Source organism: Xylocopa sonorina, chromosome 14 (assembly GCF_050948175.1).
Source record: "Xylocopa sonorina isolate GNS202 chromosome 14, iyXylSono1_principal, whole genome shotgun sequence".
Taxonomy (NCBI): Eukaryota; Metazoa; Arthropoda; class Insecta; order Hymenoptera; family Apidae; genus Xylocopa; species Xylocopa sonorina.
In genome coordinates, this window is record NC_135206.1 from 3901401 (window position 1) to 3926782 (window position 25382).

At 46.9% G+C, this 25382-nt stretch overlaps 1 protein-coding gene across 1 annotated transcript in view; it reads right to left on the reverse strand.

Annotated features, from left to right (window-relative positions):
* The window catches only part of Dally (division abnormally delayed protein), a 72372-nt gene that overhangs the window by 12884 nt on the left and 34106 nt on the right, over nt 1–25382 (reverse strand). Inside the window, exon 5 of the mRNA XM_076906735.1 lies at nt 6329–6597. Within this exon, the coding sequence (XP_076762850.1) occupies nt 6329–6597 (269 nt within the window). The remainder of the gene's footprint in view (nt 1–6328; nt 6598–25382) is intronic.

Here is a 25382-nt window from a genome sequence, read left to right on the forward strand (position 1 = left end):
ATTCACGCGATCGCGTTCGATAATTAGATCGGTACGTAGCTTCCAGCGAGCGACGACAAACAATTATTATTATCGAGGGAACGAGGGTTGGGCGAGTAAGAAACGGCATTATGCACGCGAGCGTTCAACAAATAATCCGCGGGGATTAATTCAGCTGGGTAGAAATCGAGGATCGGACGGTTAACGTGACGACAGGCCATCCCTCTTCGACGCTCAACAGTCCCACTTTCCGTTATCGTCCGTGCCTTCCTTTTACTCAAGGCCTGATCTCTGCATAATCCTCGAACGAGGCAAGCCTGTTCGCGAGATTTATCGAACGAATCGGAAGGCGTTACGCTCTTCCTTTACCCAGAAAAATGTATCAGGGTTGAGCGTCGAGGAGGGGGTTGGAGTTGGATAAAAGCTGGGGTGTGTCGCTTCTTATGTTTCACACGGTGCGCTTATTTCGTTAGTCTTCTTTCTGCGACTCAGTAAGAAATTAATAAATTAAAGGAGAAAGAAAATATGGGTTATCAGCTGTTCTTAGCAACACACGACTTTGAGAAATTTGAAGACAGAATCTATGCTTGTCGATAAAATTCTAGCAACCCCATTTTCAAGACGATTCATGCTTCGAACCAGCAGTTATCGAGCTATTAACAAACCCATATTCCCCATCGTTCTTCTCTTTTATCACTCATCATCCCTTCCATCCTCTCCCTCAATTTCTTCTGCACCCTCTCGCACGATGATTCTGCTAAAAATTTATGAAACGAATCGAAAGATGGAACGCTCGTTGTATCTCGAAGAAAGGGTATCGCGAAATGAGATTGAACGGTGATAGAAAAAGAAAGAACAGAGAAAGAGGATTGCGGAACCGGAAAAGGTGTTCGTGTAAGAAGAAGGTGGAGAAAACTGAGGGCCCTGTCGGACGATACCGATGCATGGTCCACGAATACGCGCGCAGAAATGCGTGACACGCTTTAGGAACGTTCGTATATTTATACGAGGAAATAAAGGGAAGCTATTGCTCTGAGCTGAGCGTACAGGCGGTTGTATATCCATTTCGCGTGGCGTGTTTTCTTGAAAGCGAGGATCGTCCGTTTCCAATTTTTTACCCCTTCCATTTGAACCGTTCCCTATTTGCTCGTATCCACGCTCTCCGCGCATTAATATAATAATAACAGAGAAGTCTATCAATCGGGAACAAGCTTTTTCCATTCCACCTTTCATTTGGAAATATAAATTAATCTCCATTCGAGCGGCAGAGTGTTGCGCTGCGAATAGAAATTTACATGACAAGGGGCTGCTCGAAACGGATGCAACACTTTTCATATACACCGTGACGAGGGGGTAGCGGAAGGTGAAAAATGGCGCGTCGAAAATTCTTTTCATTCGTCCCGCGAAATTTACGGCTTATTTTTCGCGCTCGCGTATATTTCGACATCAACAACACGCGGGCCCTTGTGCTCGAAAATATCCTTTTCCATTTCGAAATTGCCAGCTGTAAAACGGTCCCTCGTCAAAAGACTCGCAACTTTGTTTTCTGCCCACTTCGGTTTATTGAATTTTCCAATACGTTCTCGTGCCTCCCTCGAAAAGCTACCCCTTCAAATGCATATTTCCTCGAAAACGCGAATAGCATGCTGGAAATTCATCACTGAAAGATGATCCATCGATCAATGACTGTACTCATAATTTACACTCTTAAAGCTAAAGATTGTCGCGTCGTCATCAAGCACTGCATTGCAGGCACACGTTCGTCGCAATTGCAAGCGAGAAAAGGGTATCGATATGTATAGTATGCAGTAAGGCAGTCTTCCAAAAAAGTGCAGCATCCAGGTCAACGAAAGCGAAGAAATTAGAGCAATAAGATGCGCAGACCTGGTGGCTGCACAACGAAATACGAAAATAGGTAATTTAAAGGTCGCGATGCCTGCGTCAAATGACATATTACACTCGAATGAACATGTGTTCTTTAAAATACCTTCGAGAAGTTCAATAGTTTCATATTTCCTGTGTAACTCTTAAAAATAAATGAATCGTCGAGTGAATTATATGGTCGTACTACTGCGCGAGCCATAGCATTAATTAAAATTAAACAGATCCTCACGTTTTTAACTGAATTAATAAACCACTTGCATGAGTAACCCTTTGAAGTTCGCGTTTCTGACGTGAGAATAGAAGAAACAGGGATGCGAGTCAATTGTGCAGTCAGACCAAAAGAAGAGCAGCAATTTTTCGAAATATTGTTCTGCTAAATGTTCATCTAGCCTGTAAAACGTCGCTGGTATCTGAAATCAGCCTCGACGATGGTTTACGAACGACTAAACAGACCGCGAAAGGAATGTCGCGGTGATTACGCGGCAGCGAGGTTAACGGAAGGGTGAGACAGCTGAGGGGGTGCGTGCGCGACGAACGAGAGAGGTAATCGCGTCCAGAGATACCATCTGGAATTAAACTTCACCCTGCACTATCATAAACGAAAGGAATTCGAGGAGGTGAGTCGACGTTGCATCCTCGACGCGCGTCGCGATGACAAATGATCGGTGGAATCGAACGAAGGAAGGTTCGTCGAAGGTCCTCCTCGATGGCGGCTGCGAGAGCCGCGTGGGTGGCGAAGTTTGCAAAGCAGAGAGCAAACAGCTCGCGAGGACGCGTCTGCGAAGATAAAGCCTCGATCGCACTGGTTAATTCGACTGTCAAAACGCGGTCGACTCGACTCGATTAATAGTCGCGAGTTGGTGGACTTTGGTGAAACGAAGAAGACGCGATTTCGTCGTCTCATCCGCGACGCTGTTCGAATCGAAGCGAGTCCTAGTTCGAGGAAAAAGTAGACCGTGTAAATTCGCCTTGAGAAACAACTGGGTGGCAAGAAACAGTAGGAGGACAGGGCAGAAGAGAGATGGAGCGAATTGCAGCAGCCTGTGGGACGCCAAGCCGCCAAAGAGTCTGGCAACGAGAGCAAACGGGCGCCACGACGTCGCCTACATTCTGCAGTCTCTCTTTTCTCCCTCTCTCCCTCTGTCTCTCTGTTACATATGCATATGTATATATGTATACGCGCGCGTATAATCGTGTATACACGTACGGGAGGAGGAACAGAGACGTGGCCTGATGTGCTCGCCGCGAACGTGGCCAAACGCCTCGGCTACGAGGTCACGATGTCGCAACGTTCCCTCTGTGCTATTTTTCGACGCGTGCTCGCCCACCCCTTCTTTCTTTCCACCCTCGTTCGCGTCTTACGTCGTGTTCTTCCAAACCCTCGAACCGTAACGCCCCGCGAAATATCGCTGGGTGACGTTCATTGCGAACGAGCTCTGCCACTCGACCGTCTAATCGAAATTGGGTTAATCGTTGGGTACCAAAAAATGGTCCTCTCGAACTCCACTTTTTCCTTTACTTATTAAACAATCTCGTGCGTCGATCCTCTTCTTTGTGGTGCACCCTCTGCTCACTGGATCCGGTTAATTAACCAACACCACAGAGTAGTTGAAAAAACTGTCAGCAGATTATAATTATGTAATTAACGAAAATAAATGTTTTGCAACGCGCTGTATGTACACGTGTTGCCAAATTCCCGTCGAACATTGCCAGTGTACAGCGTGTCGCGAGAGCAATGGCACATTTTTCCGTCCGCGTCACCGGAATTTTTAGTCCCCCCCAGCCTGCTCCGGTTACCATCCCGCGATATTTCATTAAGAACATTATACGATAAGAAATGACAAGCAACGCGAGCCGCAGGCGCTCGAAACGTCCCCGTTTAATAAATAAAGAAACGGTCGCGTTATAATACGCGGCGAACGGGAGCCTCGCAATCTTTCTTTTTTCGCTCGTTAAGCATGTCTCGAATAAACTGCCACGATGCCTTTTTCACTCGCCCCGCTTAATTACTATGCTCGTATCGGTGGTCCTAAACGATAAACGTCCCCGCTCGTTCGTTTCTCTCCGCGAATTAACCATTCTCTCTTCAGCTGTTAGAAACTCTGTTTCTTTCGTTTCACGAGTTAGAATTCGTATTCTGAATAAATGCAAGGCGTTCGAATAAAATATTTCTCGACTGGTGCTTCTTATTCTTCGTCCGCGACATTATTACAAGCAACGAAGGCATCCACACGAGGTAAAGGGACGAAGTTCGACGTTCTCCGTCACCAAATCGTCGTTCACGTTCGTCAAAACTATGTGAACGTCTTCTTGGCTCGCGAGACGGTCAGGATCCTCGGATGCAACGATGAAACGGGTTTGAAATGTCAACATTGGCAGCGGCTCGCGCACGGACAGGAAAATAGAGGCAGATCTTGGAGAGTCCTCCCTTTGTGCCGACCAATTCCGCTGGCGAACGTGCAAGGGTGAAGCGCGAGCACTTAACCTTCGTTACGGAGCTTCAAAGTTTCGCTCTGAGGACGAAACAATTCTCGTTCAAGTGCCCCCAAGTTCTTGCTTTCTTTGCGGGAGCGGAACAGTTATTCCTGGCAGCGGTAACGAGGCGTTCAAATTATTCCAGCCAACTAAAACTATGGGATTAAAGTAATTGAGAAAAATCGCGCGCGATTCATTCACGTGCAACCTTCACCAGCGACTGACGCTCTGATTATGACGCTCACGTCGGGTTTGACAAAGTCTTTTTCACGCATCGGTTCCCACAGTTATCATTAACACTCGTATTAATTGAAACGTTGCATTAAAACCTGCGAGCATTACTTCCATCGTCTCTCTGTTCCTCTCTCTTCCTCTTCTCTCCACCCTCGACCATCGCTTTTTTCCCTCCTCGTCGTTGTTTCGTTTTATTCCTGGGAACAATGTACGCTGGGGAGGGCGCAGCAAAAAAATTTGCTTTGTCGATGGTGAAATATTGCAGCGACTTCGCTCGCTTCTCTAGCGATCCTCTCTGCTGCGCTTGGTTGACAGCTTCCTGTTCCGAATTTACACATGCTTGATATTCATGTCCGACGCTGGTGATATCCCTGTTCCTGTTCCCCTAAACGACTCTGACACGATGCATCGAAATCTTTTCACCCCTTTGAGACAAATTTCGCGAGCATTTCGATTGAAATTTCTACTTTTCCAAATCTTCCTCGCCCTTTTCACCCCTTTGGTTTCTCTGTGGACACTGCGTTCACGATCGAGACAATTTTCGCGAGCATTTCGATTGAAATTCCTGCTCCCTCGAATTGCTACTTTTCCACATCCTTTATGGACGATTTTAACGAAGAATAGCTCGGGTTTCGTCGAAAGAGCGTCGCGAGTAGACTCAGTATAATCCAGTCATGCGACTGGTCCCTACTCGCGTCACATACAAAGTCCAACCCTCCCTAGAGAATCTCGAGAGAAGCCAGCAAAAGGAAAGAACCGAATCAGAAGTTCGACGGCGTGACAAAAAAGACTGCGCGAAGAGCAGACGAGAGAAAGGCTGAAACAACAAACTCGATTTAAAGATTAGCATTCCCGTAAGAGAGCTGGGTTGAAATCCGTGCTCGATACTACAAATCACCCCGTGCTTTACGCTGTCTTTTAAAAAAAACAAAGAAGAGAGAAAAAGGAAGAACTAGGATCGAACAATCGAGGCGTGGACGCTCGAAATCCAAAGTCCGATCACGGGACGCGAATGTCACGGGCGTTCCTCCTCCTCGCGCTTTCTGACACAGCTCATTTTCGTTGGACGCGTCCACGAAGCCGATTCTATCGCGGGCGTGAAACCGTACGATCGAATCGAGAGGGACGAGGAGGCGAGGAACCGCGTACGTGCTCGGAAATCGTTCCTCGACGATGACTCGATCATTGACGAACATGCTCCGCGCGTACCAGTCGTCTTTCTCGCCGATCCTTTCCGGTGCCGAGCGCCATTCACTCGCGAACGATCGCACGCACCTGTTCACCGCCAGTTACTACTCGAATCGAGCGAAACAGTCTTAACTTTTAATTGCTCGCCAAAGTCTACCACCAAATTGAATCGAACAGTGTCCAAAGGAACGTAAAAAAATTCAGAAGTGTTCGCAACTGTCGCATAGCATTCACAATGCTCGCCTCTGTCGTCGTTTCTAAAGAAGATATCGCGACTGCAACGTAAGCTAGCTTTCGATAGCGTTTATCTCACGTATTCATCCCTAACGCAAGGTTTACTAAACCTAACAGCCTACGTTCCTTCTTGTCGATCGTTTTCGAAAGCTATTCGATATTTCAATTCGACCATGAAGCTCTATCACGTATACGACGAAGAATAGAACATCTGGATGCAATTAATCATTACGCAAAACGTCGAAGCAAGTACAGCCACGGTACCTGCAATTCGCAAATGAACAAGTAACAAGTATAAACGTGTGGTAATTAAGAAATTGGTGGATTTACTTACTCTCCAACGCGTTCGCCGTTCCAGCATCGTTTGTCAGGGTACTCCTCGCAGATCGTGTCCGCCAGGGTGCCGTAGAAGGTCCGGGACCTGACGACGCTGGCCAAGAAGTTGCCCAGCTGCACGTGCAACTGCGTTGGCAGTGTTCGATGCGTGCCAGACGTCGCAGCTGCGTGCACCTCGGGTCCGTTCGACGTCGTCTTCGCAGCTGCGTCCGTCACGGCCTCGCCAATCGATGGCTGCAGCTCTGCTCGACCACAGACTTTTCTCACCTGAAACGCACAATGTCCACGTTTTAGCCAGAAAAATTGACGCTCGAAGCTTGCTCGATAAATCTACACGTCGTTAACGCGATCGTTCGATGACCATCGCTGGCAATATCGAGAGAGAGAGAATTTCTCATGCGACAGACGCGACGCGTTTTATCTCGCGGACGTTTACATGTACGATCGTCATTAAGGTTATCGTTCGTATCTGCCTGCACGCTTCTCCACGGTTCTTCGTCCTAATTACGTTTTAACGTCGACTATAAAAGGAAGTAAGCCGGCGGGCCGAGCTCCTCGAACCGGCATAATCGTAAAACCAGCCGGCGGGCCTCTGCTGTAATTAAGACGGCACGCGTGGGCGTGCAAACGTCGCCCTCGTCATATTCACCGTTCTACTTTTTATCTTCTTGTTACCTTCGCGTCCTTCTCTCACTTTCCTATCCATTTGTCAACGCTGCCCACCGCGAATCAGCCCCTGATCTTCGTTAACGATCGACGTTTCGCTCGATTTGCGATTTACGAACGAATTATCGAAAAGACACCAGATATTTCTAAAGGCCAGTTCGAGTTTGTTGAATTCAGATCACTCGACCAATTTATTTTATTAATTATGTGGTATTACGTAGAGACACGAGTGATCTGGATGAGAGAAGAAAAAGAGCATCGATGTTCTAGTTAACTCGCCTAGATACAGTAATCGCCAGATGAGCGAAGGATCCGGCTACGTTGAATCTTTTTCACTTTACAGCGCATTAGTTTCAGTTAACTCAAACTGGAGCAAAGAATATGCCGCGTGTGCTTTTGCAACGCCAATTACACCGGCGAAACGACGAGTAATGACTGGAGAACGATAAACGGCGACCCGTTTCTTTTCCTCTCTCTGGTCGAAGAACCAGCGGTTCGTCGCGAAAATTAGAACCTGTCGTGTCTATCCGACGCTCGTTTCCTTCTCGAGTGCCATCGATTTCCACTCGATGGACGCTCGCACGCACGTTTCGTTCCCACGTACGAGTGCACCTAATTAAATGCAATCACCAATCGATTCGAAGCTTAAAGAAATTATTCAGGATCGACAGATGAAATTCGTCGCCAGAGAGTGCCATTTTTCTCAATTATTATGCATCGACGAGCGAATCAGGTGCGCGGCAGACGCGTATCTCGCGTCAGCTAACGCGAGTTTCGAAGGTTCGAAACTCAAACGCGAGTTCACGCACGTATAGGCCAGGATCCGGCCGGAAGGGGTTAAAGTTGACGCGCGTGCTACTTCGTTACGAGCTAACTTTTCGTGCGACGCCCACGCGCGCCTCCGACGCGGCGGTTCACCTTCGCGAGGAACGAAGAAAGGAGGCGGCTGGGTAGACGTCGTCACCCTTGACCCGCTGCGTAAACGATAATAACAACGTGTTCCGTTTCTGCGCCGCGATTCAAATGAAGATGATTAGAAGATTGCCGGATTATGCCGTGATAAGCGCGCGCGCACACCGTCAGCCGCCTCTAATAATGTATGATAATGGCCCGCGTGGTCGGGGACTTGAAACGATTTTGCATCACGATGGAGAACGACGTCTCGCGACACAGGCTCGCGTGGGAGAAGACTCGCTGAGTAACACACCAGATACGTCTCTGATCGCTTCCACGATCCTTCTACTCTTTATCTTTACTCGTTTCACACTGATTTATCGTGGAATATGAACAATAGTCTGTACCATGGATCGTGGAAAGTGTAGGAACGATATTGGTACCCTTGACGGTTCTTATTTCGATGGAAATTTTGTAATAACCCTTTGCACTTCGAAATAAAGTATGTACGCACTCTTACCATTGCATCGAGAGTTGAATCAGCAAGTAGAGTAGTACAGTGAGGTACAGCCATCGTAACTAAGTTGAATTAGGATAGATCCTGAAGTGTTTAGATCCAGAAAGTTTGAAACACTGCTGCAGAATGCACTGTTCTACACGCGTCACTAATCGCACACGCGATACAATTAAAAAGCGTACGAATTCGATATGATTTGCACTAAATTTCACTTACAATAACGCGTAGAAGCGCGACGACGAGGTGCGACCGATCCCGAGGGCAACGCGGGACTGACTGCTGTTGTTTTCGAAAAGGACATCGCCTCGAATCTTGGAAATGTATTTCTTAGAATTAGCGGGCATCTCAGTGCGAGCAAAATATAATCAACCTAATGCGTGTTGTGCTTACTTCCTCGACCACTACAAATTTTAAATGACTCAGTTTCAGAATCCTCCAATGCAAAGGATTCCATTTTATATTATTGAACAGAGAAATTCTTTTTTTACAATATCCTAACAATTATTTTTCCAATATTGCAACGATCCTTCAAAGTCTATTAATTTACTCCACCACAGAACCAATCCTTCAAAGTCCATTATTTTTAATGTTCGTTGCGCTATAAATGGATAGACGAGGAAGATATCTCGCGACATTTAACGGGCAAGTAAATGCCACTTCCACACGTTCCTGCGCAGGGTTAAACGTACACGCAGAGAGCCCAGCGTGGAAATAATTATTCCCCATAGTTCTCGACGTGGCAGCCTCGTTCGCGATAATCGCCGCTGCCACGAAATCAGAACTTTCTCGTTACGTGATCGCCGACGTGAGAAGAAAAATACAACCGAACTACACTGAGAAAACCCGTCGACACGATATCCCCTTCGTGCGCGTCTCTACAGGGTGTTCCAGCTCCAAGGAGCGACCATTCGAGTGCCACGCGCCTGCGAGAACTTGTTACCATTATATAAGAGTATTTATTGGCACCTTGTTCAAAGTTCCCTGTTAATTTATTGCCAGCTAATTGTTACTCACGCGTTACGTACTCGTTTCGATAGAAATCTCGCTGTGATTACGCAAGGGGTTGTAATAAGACGCGAAACTCGTATAATTTGAATGTTTGCTCCATACAGGTGCTCGAACTCGAATAGAGAAGTAAGATAATCGCCTTTACTTTTATTACATTCTTTACTGTTACTGCACGTTTCGGATTGAAACACTCTGCGCACCCCATCGTTAGAGGGTGGCTTCTTTCAATGATCGATGAACTGGTCGACGTCACCGCGAAATCAAACCAACGACGTGGCATCGATCCTCGTGATAACGCGATATCGGTAACGAGACCACTGGAAAGGGTGAACGAGACGACGTTCGAACGAACGAGCAACGTCATTAATGGCGACACGGACGTGAAATCTCACTGCTCGCAGGTAACGCGATATTTCTTACGTGTTGCAACAGTGATTCATTCGGAGCCACCCCTGCACTTCCTTCCTGCCGCCACCCCCGCGGTTACCTTTCTGACCCTTTCTTTCTCGCTTCGATGGCATCCACGCGATGCAGGGACACCCTCGCGCAGGTGAGTCACAGTTGGACGCTGATCGAATCATTATTTTGCGAATAAAACAAAATTCAGTTCTTGAAAGGGTTGATAGAAGACGTAATCGACGAGTCTTGCAACTATTAAACGCTTGACTCGATGGATGATATTTATTCGTGGTTGGCTTAAAAATTTAGTTCATGGAAGGGTTGATGGAAGACATAATCGATGATTCTTGCAACTATTAAACGCTTGACTCGATGGACATTTATTCGTGGTTGGCATAAAATCACGGATTTTCGAGGGAATCGAACGTGGCAGTGGCTGGAACGTTTCAGGATCGAGGCTGCAGGGCGATTTTTCAATCCTGCGACGTGAAATATACCCAAAGTTTCCTCTACTCCACGGTTTGAAATATACGGGGATCATTACTTGGTACAACAAGAATCTCACCGGTTAGGGGTGCGATATCGGGAGATTCATCCCCGTGCCGGGAACTTTCGCCCCGGAAAATAATTGCGGGGAATGTACAGGGTTGTACGAGGGGGTGTAACGCGAGCCCCCGTTCAACGTTCACACCAGCGAACGAACGTTGAACGCACCTGGTAGCTCGCGGGAATCCTAATGCGGATGAAAGATGAGCCCGCCGTTGAAAACTTTCTTCGTACGAACGACGTCGTTTCGCGGCGCCCTCGTTGTCCCCCGTTAAATCGATCGTGGAATTCACCCGCTGCTGGTGAACTTCGCCAAAATTTCCCTCTTCCTTTCTCTCCGCGACGCTTCTGGTAATCTTTGGGTTTGCTCGAAGGAGGCTCTGGGAATTGATCGAAAGTATATAAGAGGATTGCAGGAATAGAACTTGTTCCTCCTTTTTTTTCTGGAAATTTGTGGAATCTGTTCACTTGACTCTTTGCTTCTTTACCTCCTGTAATAATTTAACCGCAGGAAGGTAACTCGAAGGGCTGGTTCGATGTGTTCTGTTGGTCACGACAATGCTTCACGGGAAATTGTTCCAAGAAATACACGCGTACGTGGCTGTTACAGCGCAGGACACGCGGTGAAAGCCAAACGTATCTTTCGCCCGATGGAATATCGTATTTGAATTCCTTCCGTCAACAAGTGGAAGTCGGAATTTGAAAGATTCATACCGTTATGACAGGCGATGGAAATGGAAAAAAATCGAGGGGAAAGAATAGGCGGAGAGTGCAAGGCCTGTCCTCAAATACCGATGAATAACGCATCCTGGCCTACCTACGAGACAATACCGTGGCGAGGGTCCTCTCTGGCTATCCACACACGAGACGCCTCCTGTGTCCTGTCCAGACGGCTCGAGCCATGGCGAGGAATATAAAATACCATATCTATTGGATGGCCTGACGTCCACCAGGGCCCTCACACATGCATATGCATTTACACGAACGTCAACCCTTCCTCCGTGAACGCGAGCTCCGCCTTTGATAATTAGAATCGTAACGGCGCCGCCCGCGAGAGGACCCTTTTCGAATCGAGCTGCGCGAGGCAGTCGCGACGCGGTCTATGGAAATTACGGATAAAGAGAGGGTTAATTAAAATTCGAATGGGACGATGAGGCGTGTGCATTGTGCGTTCCACAGTGTACCATGAATGTTTCATATTTCCAGAACATTTGGAGGATATTTCGAACCGCGTCTGGGATTCTTCCTTGCGCGCTGACGAAGGATAACGGCGGAGGCGGCGTTCCTCGACGCGTGATTAGCCCTCGCGCGGAAACGGATGAGCCGTGAACGAGTTAATCTGGAACGAATCTCGCTCGAAATTCCCCGTGGCCAGCCGCGCGTTATTAATATTCACAAAAGAAAAGTGAAATAAATAAAAGTAATTTCACGCGTTACACGTAACCGTCGAGGCTCCTTTCTCTTTCGGTCCAATTTATATTCATTCGATTCGCGACGGTCCGCGCGTGGCTACGCGCTCGCGTATATGCGTTCGTTAAAACGCGGCGATTTGCATGGGCGCACGGGCGTCGATCCATCACGCGTTCGAACGCAACAATGCGGGCGACGCGCGCGATCGTTCCTTCCCCATTCGACGAGCATTACCGGAACGTGGCCTGGGATCGTCGCTAGGATAAATATCGATCGTCGTGGGAAAACGGTGGTCCTTCGCGGTGTTCCATTCCGCGGGTCGTTAACCCGGTTCGAGCGATGACCGCTGGCACCCGGTTCTCCGAGCTAATATTAAACGCGTCGCGAACAAGCGCCGCGATTCGATAAGGAACGACGCGGACGACGCTGCGAATTAATTCCCCCGTTTCACCCAGAAACGACTCGTTTATCAAACGCGAGCGTTGTTTAAATGCCCGTTTCGTTTAACCAGCTACAAACGAGGCCGACCCCCGCGAGCAGAGGGGGATATTTCAATGGGAAACGGCCGCACAAAAGCATCGCCTAAGCAGGAACTACAGATTATCCCCATTTGCAGAGGTCCGTCTCTCTGTGCGCTCAGTACTGATCCAGTTAAGATTTCCCATGTGCAACGCGTATACGCGTTCTACAACCCCTCTGCTCTCTGTATTATCCAATAATCGCGATGCTATTGTCGTCTTCGTGGCCAATTCCGCCACCTTGCTGCGATACGCACGTGCGTGTACCAAAGACGAATCGAGGAATAGTCCCTCGTTTTTGTGAGTTAAAATGAAGCTGTGGTCCCTCGACTTCCACCAGCTGGCAGGAAGAACGAGATTACTCGCGAGTTCAAAAGTTCAGCCAATTTAACATAGTCGACGCTGGAGACACCCGTCCAAGGGGGTGGTATCGAGCTACGGAATTGGATTCGCGAGGAGTCGATACTCGTTATTAGCGATTCGATTAAACCGAGAGCAACGAATGCTCCCAGCTATTTCACGCCGCTCTGCTCCTCCTATGGACGGACTTTATACCGAGTTTCACTTTGCTGGATGTTATTTCAAAGGAGCACCGTTTTTTCCCCACCGTTTTAATCGATCGCGGTTCGAAAGTCACATGCGCCGTTTCAGGAAGTTCGCGGTCAATGGACCGATGTCAAACGGGTTTTCTAATTTACCCTTCGCGTTCGTTTCTTCCATTCGAGTAGTCGTTCGCAGCGTGCTTGTACAGAGAAGTTGCAGAGCAATTGTACGGGACACGTCGCATGAAAAGTGGACGCGGATGCCAGGAAAGTAATAATCGCTCGTTCAATTGGCAGTCGCCAGAGAACGAATTAAAGCTTCCTCTTTGAGAAACCGCGGACGGTTAAGTAACCGTAACGAAATGATCATTATGCCCTTGATTTTCATGCAGCGACCAGCATAAATCTCGACGTCGTCCACTGTGCGCCGCTTAATTAGCCTCTAACTCGGGAATTAGTTTAACCAAAGCGTGGCGAATCAGATTTGGCCAATTTAGAAGAATCAGGGGGGCGTGGACGCGAACGAGATCATGCAAAATCTTCCGGGGGAATTAGCGGCGACCACGGGACTTAACCGTGCGAATGATCGTCAAAGCAGTCGAGCAACTAACTCGATTCAACCCCCTCAGGCGTCGAGCGGCTGGAAAGAAGGAGCCTGGTCCCGTTCTTGGCGAAAATTTCGCACGAGACTACGAATGGGATTAAGCAACGTCGAGGCTAACCCAAAAATTCCTTCGTCCCTTCAGTTTAAATAAAAAAAAAAATAAAATGGCTCAAAGATAGAGGTACCATTTCGAAGAATAATTTCAGAGACCGTCTGCGAATTGAAACCACACAGAACAATGGGTACGAGGTGTTAAAAGTAGACGCGAAACGGGCTATAGAAAAGTTTGTCTTTGAAATTAACTTGTATTCACAAGTACGTATTGAACTCGCGCCCATCCCTACTCGAGAGCACGCGGTCTCGCCTCGTACCCCTTTCACGGGACGCTGGCAACCCGCGAGAGGGAGTATTTATTACGCTCCGGAGACAACCCTTTATAAACAACGTAGTTATGCGCGCTGTACGCGTAACGATACAAATGCTGGCTACGTGCAGCCTCGCGATAACCACCAGCCACGGGGGTTGGGCGACAAAAGCGGGTGGCGGACGACGGAGACGCAACGACGATGAAAGCGAAAGTGTTTGTATTTTCCATGGGGGTTGTACATTCGAAATTGAGGGTGCGCGACGAGACACGGCATCGCGTGTCTGTGAAAAGTAGGATGGTTGGACCCTGTGGACCAAGGACGAGCTGGTAATTTCCACGTGGCGAATCGAAATTGCGTCAGGTGAAAGGATAATAAACTCGTGTGAAAACTTTAAAATATCAGTAAAACGTAAGAAGAACAGCTTTTTGAATGTAACTTCCAATGATCTCTTCTGTTAATTACGAAGGGATCAAAAATCGGTTATTCTCGTCGCGCCCTGTACAGCGCGGAGAGAGGAACGAAGAAGAAGAACGAGCTGGTAATTTCCACGTGGCGAATCGAAATTGCGATGCGCGTGAAAGGATAATAAAGTCGTGTGGAAACTTTAAAATACCAGTAAAACGTAAGAAGAACAGCTTTTTGAATGTAACTTCCAATGATCTCTTCTGTTAATTACGAAGGGATCAAAAATCGGTTATTCTCGTCGCGCCCTGTACAACGCGGAGAGAGGAACGAAGAAGAAGAACGAGCAGAAGAAACGATAAAAGAAGAAGTATCGGGAAAGGTGAGCAGAGAGAAGGGACGCGGTTGGACGAGAGAGGCGAGGGGAGAGACGCGTGGTAGAGGGTGGAGGAGAGAACACCACCCCGCGGCGCGCCCATTGCATTCCACGCATCCTTCGCCGCTGCGAGCCGCTTTGACTCGCCGACCGTAGTCGAGGATCGAACTCGAACGAACGCTATCGATTGTAGGTATTTTGCGGAGCCGACAATGCCTCCGCTCCGGTCTGGCTTAACCCGCTCCCGCTTCACTTCGCGACTGGGCCTCGAGGTCGAAGCGACCGCGGCGCGCGCGCGTTCTCCAGCCGCCTCTCGAGCTTCATTTCTCTCCTCCTCTCCCTCTCTCTCTCTCTCTCTCTCTCTCTCTCTCTCTCTCTCCCTCGTCAAACGAGCCGCATTCTTTCCAGATTTGCCTTTCGATCCACGGCTCTCCGTGAAATCGTTAACCTTTCGCGTTCCAACGATACCTCCGTCCCCTTTTGGAGGAATTCGGCTTATTACAACCGACGAGTATCCAGTCGAGGCATCTCTACGCTGCTATCGATCAGTGATTGCGAACCATTGCTGGGACGACGAACAACGACGTCTTCATTTCGAATCTGATACTAGAAGGACCCTTTTTTCACCGCGTGAATTGTTCTTCTTTAGGGTGGTTTTTCGGAGAATTAATCAGCGCGACAATGACCAGTCGAGCACTGAAATATGGCAGATGCGTTTCTCGTCCATGGAAATTGAAGCATTCCTCTCTATTTTTACCGATAAAAAGTTGTGGCAACTATACTGCAGCGTGGTTGCATCCGCGAATGATCCAGCTGTAAGTTCCCCGGCTAATTGTAAGTCCAGCGAGTTGTAGTTTGGAATAAGTCTGTGAAACTGGAGCGAAACACTCGTATATCGCGTCCAGAGGCGAGCTGGCGAAGGCAATGAAAAAATTACAAGCGAGCAGCCAGAGTTGCGAACTTTACCGCATGCACATATGGGATGGGTCGTGGAAGATTAGAACCGAGAATGCCTCTGCTACTCTTAACGACCAACTACGAATTTATATCACAGAAGAGACCATTCCGTTCACGATCATTTGATTAACTCATTGGAATATTAAAATACACACAAGTATAGAAAAAAATCATCGATTGTGACTGCTTTAAGCGTCGAATTAAATCGATAGCGTTATCGACGAGCAGGCTCGATCAATATTGTCAGACGCGTGCAGACCGCTCCAGGTGACTCACCCTGTACACGCCGTTTCAACTGGAGAGGCCGCTGAGACGAGGATCGAATTCGAACGAGCAGAATCCGCGAATCGATCGGCAGTCGGTTGGACGTTGCATCGTTCCTTCGCTATATTTCACCAGCGAGACCCTTGTCCGCTGTCGGTTGGTACGTTGAACTCTCCCAATCGATTCGTAGAATACTTTCCCCGATGATATCCCATGGATAGGTACGCGGACGTCCACGAGGAGATTCGCGCGTCCCAGGGTGGCAACGATCGATTCAGATTTCATTTTCAAGTGTGCTCGAGGGACTTCTAATTCCTCCAGTAATTTCTTCTTAACCCTTCGACCCTCAAAGACTCCAAAGCAGAGCACAATTTCAAATTTCCGATCGTGACTCGTCGAATTAAAAGCACGTATACGCGTACGCACGCAAAATAGTACGCGCGCGTAGACAAATAGCGGATGTTTAATAACGAGGAGGCTCCGATGGATCGCTTCCGCGACTGGCCGTGGCAAGAAATCTCCCTTGGAGCAGCGTTCGATGTATCTTCCGCCTCGATCGCGTCAATTAACTAGAGAGTCGTTCGCGTAAAGTAATTAGACAATTAGAGTGTTAAATGTAAATGAAACGAGTGGTGGGGCTGGAAGGACGTTGATTCCAGAATCGATGTAACTCGGATGTAATATACAGTTGGTGTCTGTTTTGTTACACAGTTGTTACATAGTCAGATAATAACGCGATCTACTCGCGACGGATGCTTTTAAGCGTGTCGCGTTGTGTAGTCACGCGTGCGTTCATTATCATTAGCGAGATGTTCGGTTAATTGGTGAAAAAAGAATAGGCTGATTGCTGTCTGTCGTTCGTACGAGCTTCCGTTCCTCGTTCGAGCCACCAGCGACGTAAATATGCGGTATTTAAATGGCTACAATGGACAGAGAACGGTAATTGCGCAACTTTAAATAGTACGATAATTTTGTTGGCCTCTTAAACGAGTTTCTTTTTTTTTTATCGAAACTACGACGACCAGTTATTCCTTTCAACGAAATCAAACGCTATCGCGGTCGAGAACTCGTAAATTCCCTGGCGATACGAATAATAGTCGTGGAACAAGTGCTAAATAGCTTGGGAACAATTAATTACGTTCAAGGAATTCTATTTATTTCTAATTGAATAATCGTAAATAACGGTTTGTCTATCGTTTAATACCAGAAAATAATGGAGGAAGGAGCGAGACAGTGATTGTGGCTTCGCATCGTCCTGCGATTAACGATATTTTAACAGAAATGTAATACCATGCCACTAAGTCACACCAACGCTAATTAGGTAAAATGGTTCAACGAAACAAGACACCCAATTATCTCCCTTACCACTAAGAGCATGGAACAACGTTCCTGATTAAGTTAAATGCTTCTAAAATGATTTAAAACCCTGTTTAAGAAGCCTCTTTAAACTAATCAACGCTGTTCGAACCTTTTAAATTAAAACGCTTACACTGTACGCTTTATTTCCTGATAATATCCACTGCAAATTATATTTTTACGACCGACGAATTTTAATACGAAATTACACACAAACGCCAGAGCCCATGGCGAGGCAACTGGCAATTTATTTAATTAATTAAAGAATTAATTTACAAGCGAGCGATTCGTTAAACGATTTCCACTCTCGTTCGGCTCGAGGTAATAGAAAATTGACTTCTGGAAAATAACTGATAAATAAATGAAGCGTTTATCCTTGAACAAATACAGTGTCCGAGCAAAAAAGGCAATAACGTTACGTGACACGAGAGAGTACGCCCGTTTAAAAAAGCGGACACGCGTGTTTACTCGAATTAATTAAATTTTTTCAACGTGACACCCACTGCAACGTTTTCGAACTTTCCTCTCCCTCCACGTTAACCCACTCCACGCCAACAATGAGAGTGGCTCGAATCGATTGAAAATCCACTCTCGAGGATATCTCGAGTCGAGTACGGCGAAGCGGCTGGAAATCGATTCTTTTTGCTCGACGAGTGTTAACCCTCTTTTCCAGAGGGCGACCAACAGGTCTGACCTTTCCCTGCGCAGAGAACGTCTCTATAAAAGCCGTCGCACGCCAGGCAAACGAGTCACCGACCTGGCAGGCGATTTTTTTCGACGCGACTAGATCATCTGGATTAACCAGACGAGCAAAAAAAAAAAATACAAAAAAAGAACGATGAATTTGACTCGACGAACTCGTTACACGTCTCTGAAAACGGATACGCACGAGAATCCACGTCGAATCGCTGGCAGATTCGAGCCAAACTCAGACACGGTTGATCGAGTAAGCATTGCTCCGTTATACTTTGCCCTGCTTCTAATTAACTCGTCGCGAGCTGACAATTCGCTGGCAATTAAAGCCAGAGATGACGAGAATGACCGAGAAACGCTATTTTTACGTCGAAGACCAACGCGTAATCCGTGGCTGAGGATTAACCTCTCGCGCTCGAAACACTTGCTTCTGAATTTACAAAATTACAAAACTGGACGAACAGTGAAAATGACGATTTAATTACTACCTTTTATACTCGAGCATTTTGTCCTCCACTTGGTCGAGTTAACAGCGTTATTGTTGGATCAAAGTTAATGGAACCGTTTGATTAAACGATAATTCAACCCCTCTGTTTCTACAACAGTCTCGTTCGAGACTTATTTCGTTAAAACGGATAACTCTACGGAACTTGATTAGCATAGAAGCATTGGCCAGCAACGAGCACTAATTCACGAGACAATGAGTGCCGTTTTATCGTTGTTTCATTGATCGATCCTGAACCAGTGGCTTTACCTACACCGTGTCCATTGATTGTCCATTGTTGCATTGTTATTAATTTCCGAAGGTAATTAACCAACCGTGGACCGATATCGCAGATATATACGCGAAACCGCGGTTTATCGACGATTTTATTGGGAGCATCCAGATCCTCCACCTTTCATCGCGACCCAATTAAATATTGACACTTGTTCCCCGATTTAATCAATTATGCATTCGTTAATTACGATGTTAATTAGAGACTATTATCGCCGCTGTGAACGTCAAAATTCCTGTACCCGTGGTATTAGTTACATAATTGAACGCAGAGGATGAACGATCGTTCGATTAATAATCTGATAGAACGAAGATAGGATTTTTCGTTCGCCACGACTTTTCTCGAAGCCTGCAACTCGAAGGCAAACGTTTTTTACTCCCAACAGTGGATCGATGCTTTTGAAAGCCAGCGTGCGTGGTAGTCGCAATCGAACCCGCGACTACCGCTTAACAAGACGTTAAGGGACCAGAGGTGGGAGAGGCGCAAAGAAACAGGAACGGCGCAAGGACAGGGCGAAAGAACCAGCGTGGACGAAGAAAAATCGTAAGGTCGTCGATTGGCTGGAAAAATCGTCGTCGATGCGTCCGCAGTCACATGGCAACAGCAATCTCCCACCGTTCGCCAACCCTCTCTCATTCAGCTATTCCACGCGCTCCATCTTGGTCCCGCGCGGTGGTCTACCTGGCCAGCCAACCCAACGAACGAGGACGGAGAACGCTGGGTCGGACCTCCAGGACGAGGAAGAGGAAGAAGAAGAAGAAGAAGAAAGAGACGCTCGAAGAAAAGGAAGAGGAGGACTTTCATGAGACAAGGTAAAGAGGCGCGCGAGAAGGTGGGAGGTTCGATAAAGACAACGTGGAGAACCACGGGTAGGTATGCTCAGAAAGAAGAGAGGAAGAAGATGGAGGGAGAGAGGGAACAGTTAGATGCGTGGAAGGATCGTTCGGGTATAACAGGTTCGCTTCGAGCTCCCTTTTTAAGGAAGACTACCTCTCTCTCTCTCGTTCATATAGATACAAGCCATTGTGTCTCTCTCTGTACCTGCACACGCGAACCCACGCACACACACGTCGATTCCCTCCTCCGTTCTGCCTTTTTCTTCCTCCTCACCTTCGAGGTTCGCATGCCAACGACCAACGTCAAGCCCGGTCCTCGACTCATCGAGACTTAATACGTGTCTTTCGGGAATTTCTGCCGCGAACACACGCTCGTAACACCAGGAGTTCGAGGGTCCTGGCGGTTCCTTACACCCGTGGAATTATCGACTGTGACCCCAGCTGCGATCTTCGAGAGAGCCTGACATACCCGATGTGGGGATCGATTCGTGAATTATGCGAACACCGGATGAAATATTCCTCGATGACGAAAACGAGATTCCCTTCTGAGAAACATTGGGCTAAATCGTAAATTTTCTCTGAAATTTTGCAATATTTTTACTGATAACAGCTCCTCTGTTTGCTGGAGATAAATCGCGAGCGGCGCGTTAAACGTGCAATTAAATATTTGTGGATGCCACGTACCGCGCTAATTGTCTGTCGCGAATAAAACTCGCGAGAAACGAGCGCATCGCGCCTTAAAATATTGATTAAACGCATCTGATATGCAAATGCGTCTCGCGATGTAGGTACCCGCGCAGCGTGTTATCCGTTCGCCACTTTGCTGTTATTAAACGTTATCGTGCGTCATCGTTACATGCCAGCGCGATCGTACATCGCGTTTTATCGCATCTGCAAGCCGATCTGACGAGCAATTGTGCCATTGCGAAGGGACGTATCGCGATAAATTGCATCGCGTAAGCAAACAGAGAGAGGAGAGCCGAGGAGCCCGCGGTTCTGCATCGAGATAACGATTTCTCAGACAAAGTTACCCGTGGCTCCGTTCAGCAAAAGCAACGTTACGTCCAAATGCTTCCACGAAGATCGACCAGCCGTCTGGCCATCGGTCGATACAATATGGCCCCGCTGGAATCGGCTATCAAGGTATGCGCTTCGAATCCAGAGTATGCGACACGTATCTGCTCGGTGATACGGTTCACTGAGACGTTCGTAAAATTGTTTCACCGTATAAATTCTTCCGCAGTCGGTCGCGATAACAACCGATTAAGCATAGCTGCCTTCGTATCGGTAAATTGCGACTGGGATACGTCGATGAAAAATAGTCATTTCTACTTTATCTCCTGCTCGACTCTTAGTGGAATATTCATTGGGCTGCTTCGTGACATACCATTGAACACTTTGTTTCTAGTTATTGTTAAATCGCGCGTGAAAATTAAGTGCACCAGCGACGCATGCTTTGAAAGGCCTGTAGATCATTTATTTCGATGCATTTTTCAGCCTGATAAATCAACCTTTTACCATTTTCTCTGTATCGCGATTGACGATCTCCTCGGATAAGATCGTCGATCGTAATCGCGCATTCTAATACAGCGTACACCAATAACAAAGATCCCTCGATTATGCTCCCCTAATTCCAGAATCTTCAATTTGGCAAATTAATGAAATACCATAACACGCGCGAGGTGTGTGTATTGTAATCTGCAGAGAGCATAACTCGATGAATTAATTCTAGAACACGTTGCACGGGTACGTATTAGCCGCGCGATGCAAATAGAACCAACGATCTTCACTCGAAACAGACCTCAAATAGGTTCAGTCGTTAGCTCGAAGTACCGAAGGTATGCAGCTCCGTGTCTTCTGATGCACAGCATGCGTAACCATGAAGAAGATTGTTCTATGCGAAAAAATTTATGGAAATTCCGCTCATTTTCGAGGAAATTAACTGAATTTCACCTCAACCCATTTCATTATCTTTGATGTATGGCACGCTACTGTTCTATTAATTCAACAGAGAGTTCCAACCACTCAAATGGATTAAATGCCCAAGGAATTAATTTTCGAAACGTGTCAATACAGCCTCGAAACTCATCCGTAAGCATTCGAATCCCTCGACATTTGCACGAACCGTGGAGCAGTTAGCCAAGCGCACGTTCAACAGATCTTCAGTCTCAGTATCCTCAAAAATGAGAGCTCGAACGAGAAATTGTTACTCCACGTTTTCGACTAATTTTTGCACTCGAAAGTAACGCGATGCGCCTCGATATCCTCAGAGGAAACTACGTGGCTACTTCTCTACTTTCCCTGTCGGAAAGTTCCTCGACTCGAGTGGTTCTGGCTTCTAACATGGTCGATCTCCCGAGTACTTTGAATTCCGACCTAAATCGGGGACACGTAAACGTTCATAAACTGTGTCGGGGTGTTTGCTCGAATTTTCGAGTTTACCCAACTTCCACGGGCGAAGATGTTCACACGAAGGTGGTTAAAACTTTGCGCGACGTTTGTTTGCAATAATATTTACGCGAGCCCAGGTTTTCTGCCTTGGTTGCTTGGTAAACGCTGGCTAAGTTGCACGCGGTTCCATCTCTTTTCTTCATCTTCACACAAAATCTAAGAGATGATTAATCGAACGACAATCATCAATTAATCCTGCAGAGTGTCCCAAGAGCGACGATGATCTCAGACAAGAACGAAGAAGGCTCTGTTTTCGAGAGAATCCTAAAATTGAACGAGTGCACTTGACTGTGCAACGTGAGAGCGTGAAAGTGCGGCAAAGTGCATCAACGTGTATAAATAATAAATCTAATCAATTTTTAACGAAGCTTATCAAAATGCCACCGACGCGAGGCGTACACGGTAAGCAGACGCAACAACTCGTGCTCGTCCCCTTTAATCCGCATGAAATTTTACTACAACGCCGGGATACACTGTTTTATACCCCCACGTTCGGGGGCATAAGCTTCTTTTCATGTCAGAAACTACCCCCGTCGCTGCCTTCCTTCCTTACGACAGTCTCGTCCCACTCTATTTACATTTTATTAAATCGTAAGCCACTCCCCTTTCCATTTGAAGATTCGCGGATCCTCTACTCGACACACTTCCTTCCTGGCTGCGACCGCGTCTCACACAAATTTCTACGCTTCTCTGGTCGACACGATTAATCCAACCCCGTCCAAGTCGCGGCAAAGAACCACTGTCGCAGAGGCTGGGAATTTGTCGCTTACCCGCGGTCGCAGCGTGCAATTATTCCAAGTAGGCACCGAAAATACCGATGGAGGAATGGGTCATTGATTCCTCGGGGCCGGCATCGTGCCAATACTTCTTCTTCCTCCGCTTCGTCCGTCTCTTCCGTCTCGTCTCTCGCCTCTCTCCTTTTTTTTCTCCCCCTTGCTCCGTTCCATTCTTTTTTTCTCCCCTTTCGCCGGTCTCCACGCGTCGTTCTTCGTGGGTCGTGGATGCCGGATGATTATATCGACCGCGTAGGAGGCTGGAGCGGAGCCAGCAAAGTCGTGGCTAAGTTCGGTGTATATCTCGAGCCGAAAAAAATATTTATCGCACCCCCTGGCCGCTCCAAGGGACCATCGAGCTTTCCCAGCCTCGAGCGACCTTCGCCAATAAGTCCACCCGGATTTTCAGCAGACACCACGTCGAAACAACCGTCGATACGAACGCGAACCACCCACCATCGTGGTCGATCCACGCTCGAGGACCACTTTATTCGTGGTATCGGTTTTCGTTTAAATTTCAAACGAGATTCCAGATTTGGGTCGCGCGGTAAATAACCGTCCCGTTTAATATTCGATCTCGCTAACGGAATTTTAATTCCATTTCGATATAATCGAGAGAACTGATTTTCCTTCCAGCGAAAGTTCCATCTTTTACTTCTAGGCGAGGCTGTCTGGATATTTGGCTGATTATTGGGTAAATATAGGTTGCCAGGGGTGATTAAAAGTGGAGTAACGCTGGTTTTTCATCGTCTCGATAATTAGATTCATTTATAATTGTGCTAACAGTGAAACAACATTTATACCCATTTCTGCCTGGACGATAACTTTTGGAATACTATTTAGCGAGGCATCCAGCAAAAATATAATTGAAAGAGCCCACTGGCGGAAGCTAAAAATGTGAAAACGCGTTTCAACAGTCGAATCTTGGCCCACGTTTTTTCTGAGAACGTAAAAGAATAATTGGAGCAGCGGTTGCACGTATTTACCGCTGAAAGCGCAAGTCCAGACTTTCGCGGAAACGTCGTTTCTTAAAAATGTATAAAGCCGCCGGAAAGTAGGTCTGGTTTTCGTAATTTATAACGAACTTCTGCCACGGGGAAAAAATGTAACTCGCTGTGAACGAAAAACGGCGTCAACTTCTCGAGAGAACGCCAACTTCTTCCTTAATCATTTCAAGTTTCTCAACCGAGTTACCTTTCGCGCGAGACACGACCACGCAAATTCTGCTAAAACATTTCGAGTTCTACTAAAAAGCAACATCAGTTTCGCTGGACGAACACATTAAATGGGGACGACTGTTAGGAGAAATGCGATTGCAACGGCGCATGGCAAACCTATCAACGCGATAACTGGACCCAGGGTACTTTCGACCGGATCCGTGATCGCATCGATTATCGAAATGGAATATCGTAAGGGCATTAGGCGGCCATTTCGAAATAGGTTGATAATTAAGTTATTGCAGCGCGGAGAGAGCGTGTCTGTCCAAGTGCACCAGCAGATGAATCAACAACTCCTAAAGGAATCGGCTGTTTATCCGCGGATCTGCCAGCCAACTAAATTGCAGTACACAGGCCACGATTATCGGCATAGGGGACCAGACGTATTACGTTTCACGTTTAATTAACCGATTGACTGTACGCCGTGTAAACTCTCGTATGCAAATTAAGCAATAATCTCTTGACTATCGAGTTTCAATTAATTAATGGACGTCCAAGTGAGAATTGTACCAGGTCGCTGATTTCTCCGCCCGATTCGCCTCGATTCTACGCTGTACATCGAGTTGGTCGACCGCTATTTTCTCTTCTTCCTTTTTTTTGCTTTTTTGCTGCGTGCCATTTTAATTTTCTCGCGTGCGAAACGAGCAATCGCGGCTGTAATTCGAATATTTACAGTCACGCGCGTTGTCATCTGAGAATTACGAACCTCCAAGCACCGTCAAGCTGATCTGACTAGAAAATTCATGCCCGACTTCCGCGTGCATTCCTGATAATCGATCGCAAGTGTTCGCACGATTTACGATGGACAAACTGATGGATCGTAGCTGCGACTCGATAACGCGCGTGAGCTATTGTCCATCCTCGAAACGGCTCGTTGCTGATATTTATTCCCGCGTGCACGCGTATTTGCCAATGCAAACAAGTTGGAAGAAGGCTGGTAAATTTGCAAAAAAATTCATGTCTCTTTTAACAACATTCGATTCGATGACTTTCAGCGAATTGAATTCCTCTCGCGTATAAAAAAATATTCGTAAATCCATTCAAACAACTTTTCATTTCACTGTCCATTTTATTCGACAAATAGCGTGTCGTTGAACCTTCGAACCGGATAGAATTGAAGCAGAATTGCAAAAGTTCGTTGCAGCGAGCACTCATAAATTCTAATTAAGCGTTTAAACGACGATAGAGAATCGTTTCTCGTGATAAATATAGAATCATGCCAACTTATTATTGTATCGCGTTCAACAAAACATCGACACCTGAGAATGCATAATAAGAAGATCCCCGCGCTATCACAAACGAGCCACCCGATAATTGAACTGTCACTGATTAACGCTCTATCTCGAACACACTGATCGCTCGTCCGGCAATCTATATTTTGCAGCTGCTCGAATGCGTTATATTTCGCCTCTATTAAATTCCGGCGAAAGGAGGACACGAGTTAAAATTACTCATCAATCACGAACAGCCAGCTCAGAC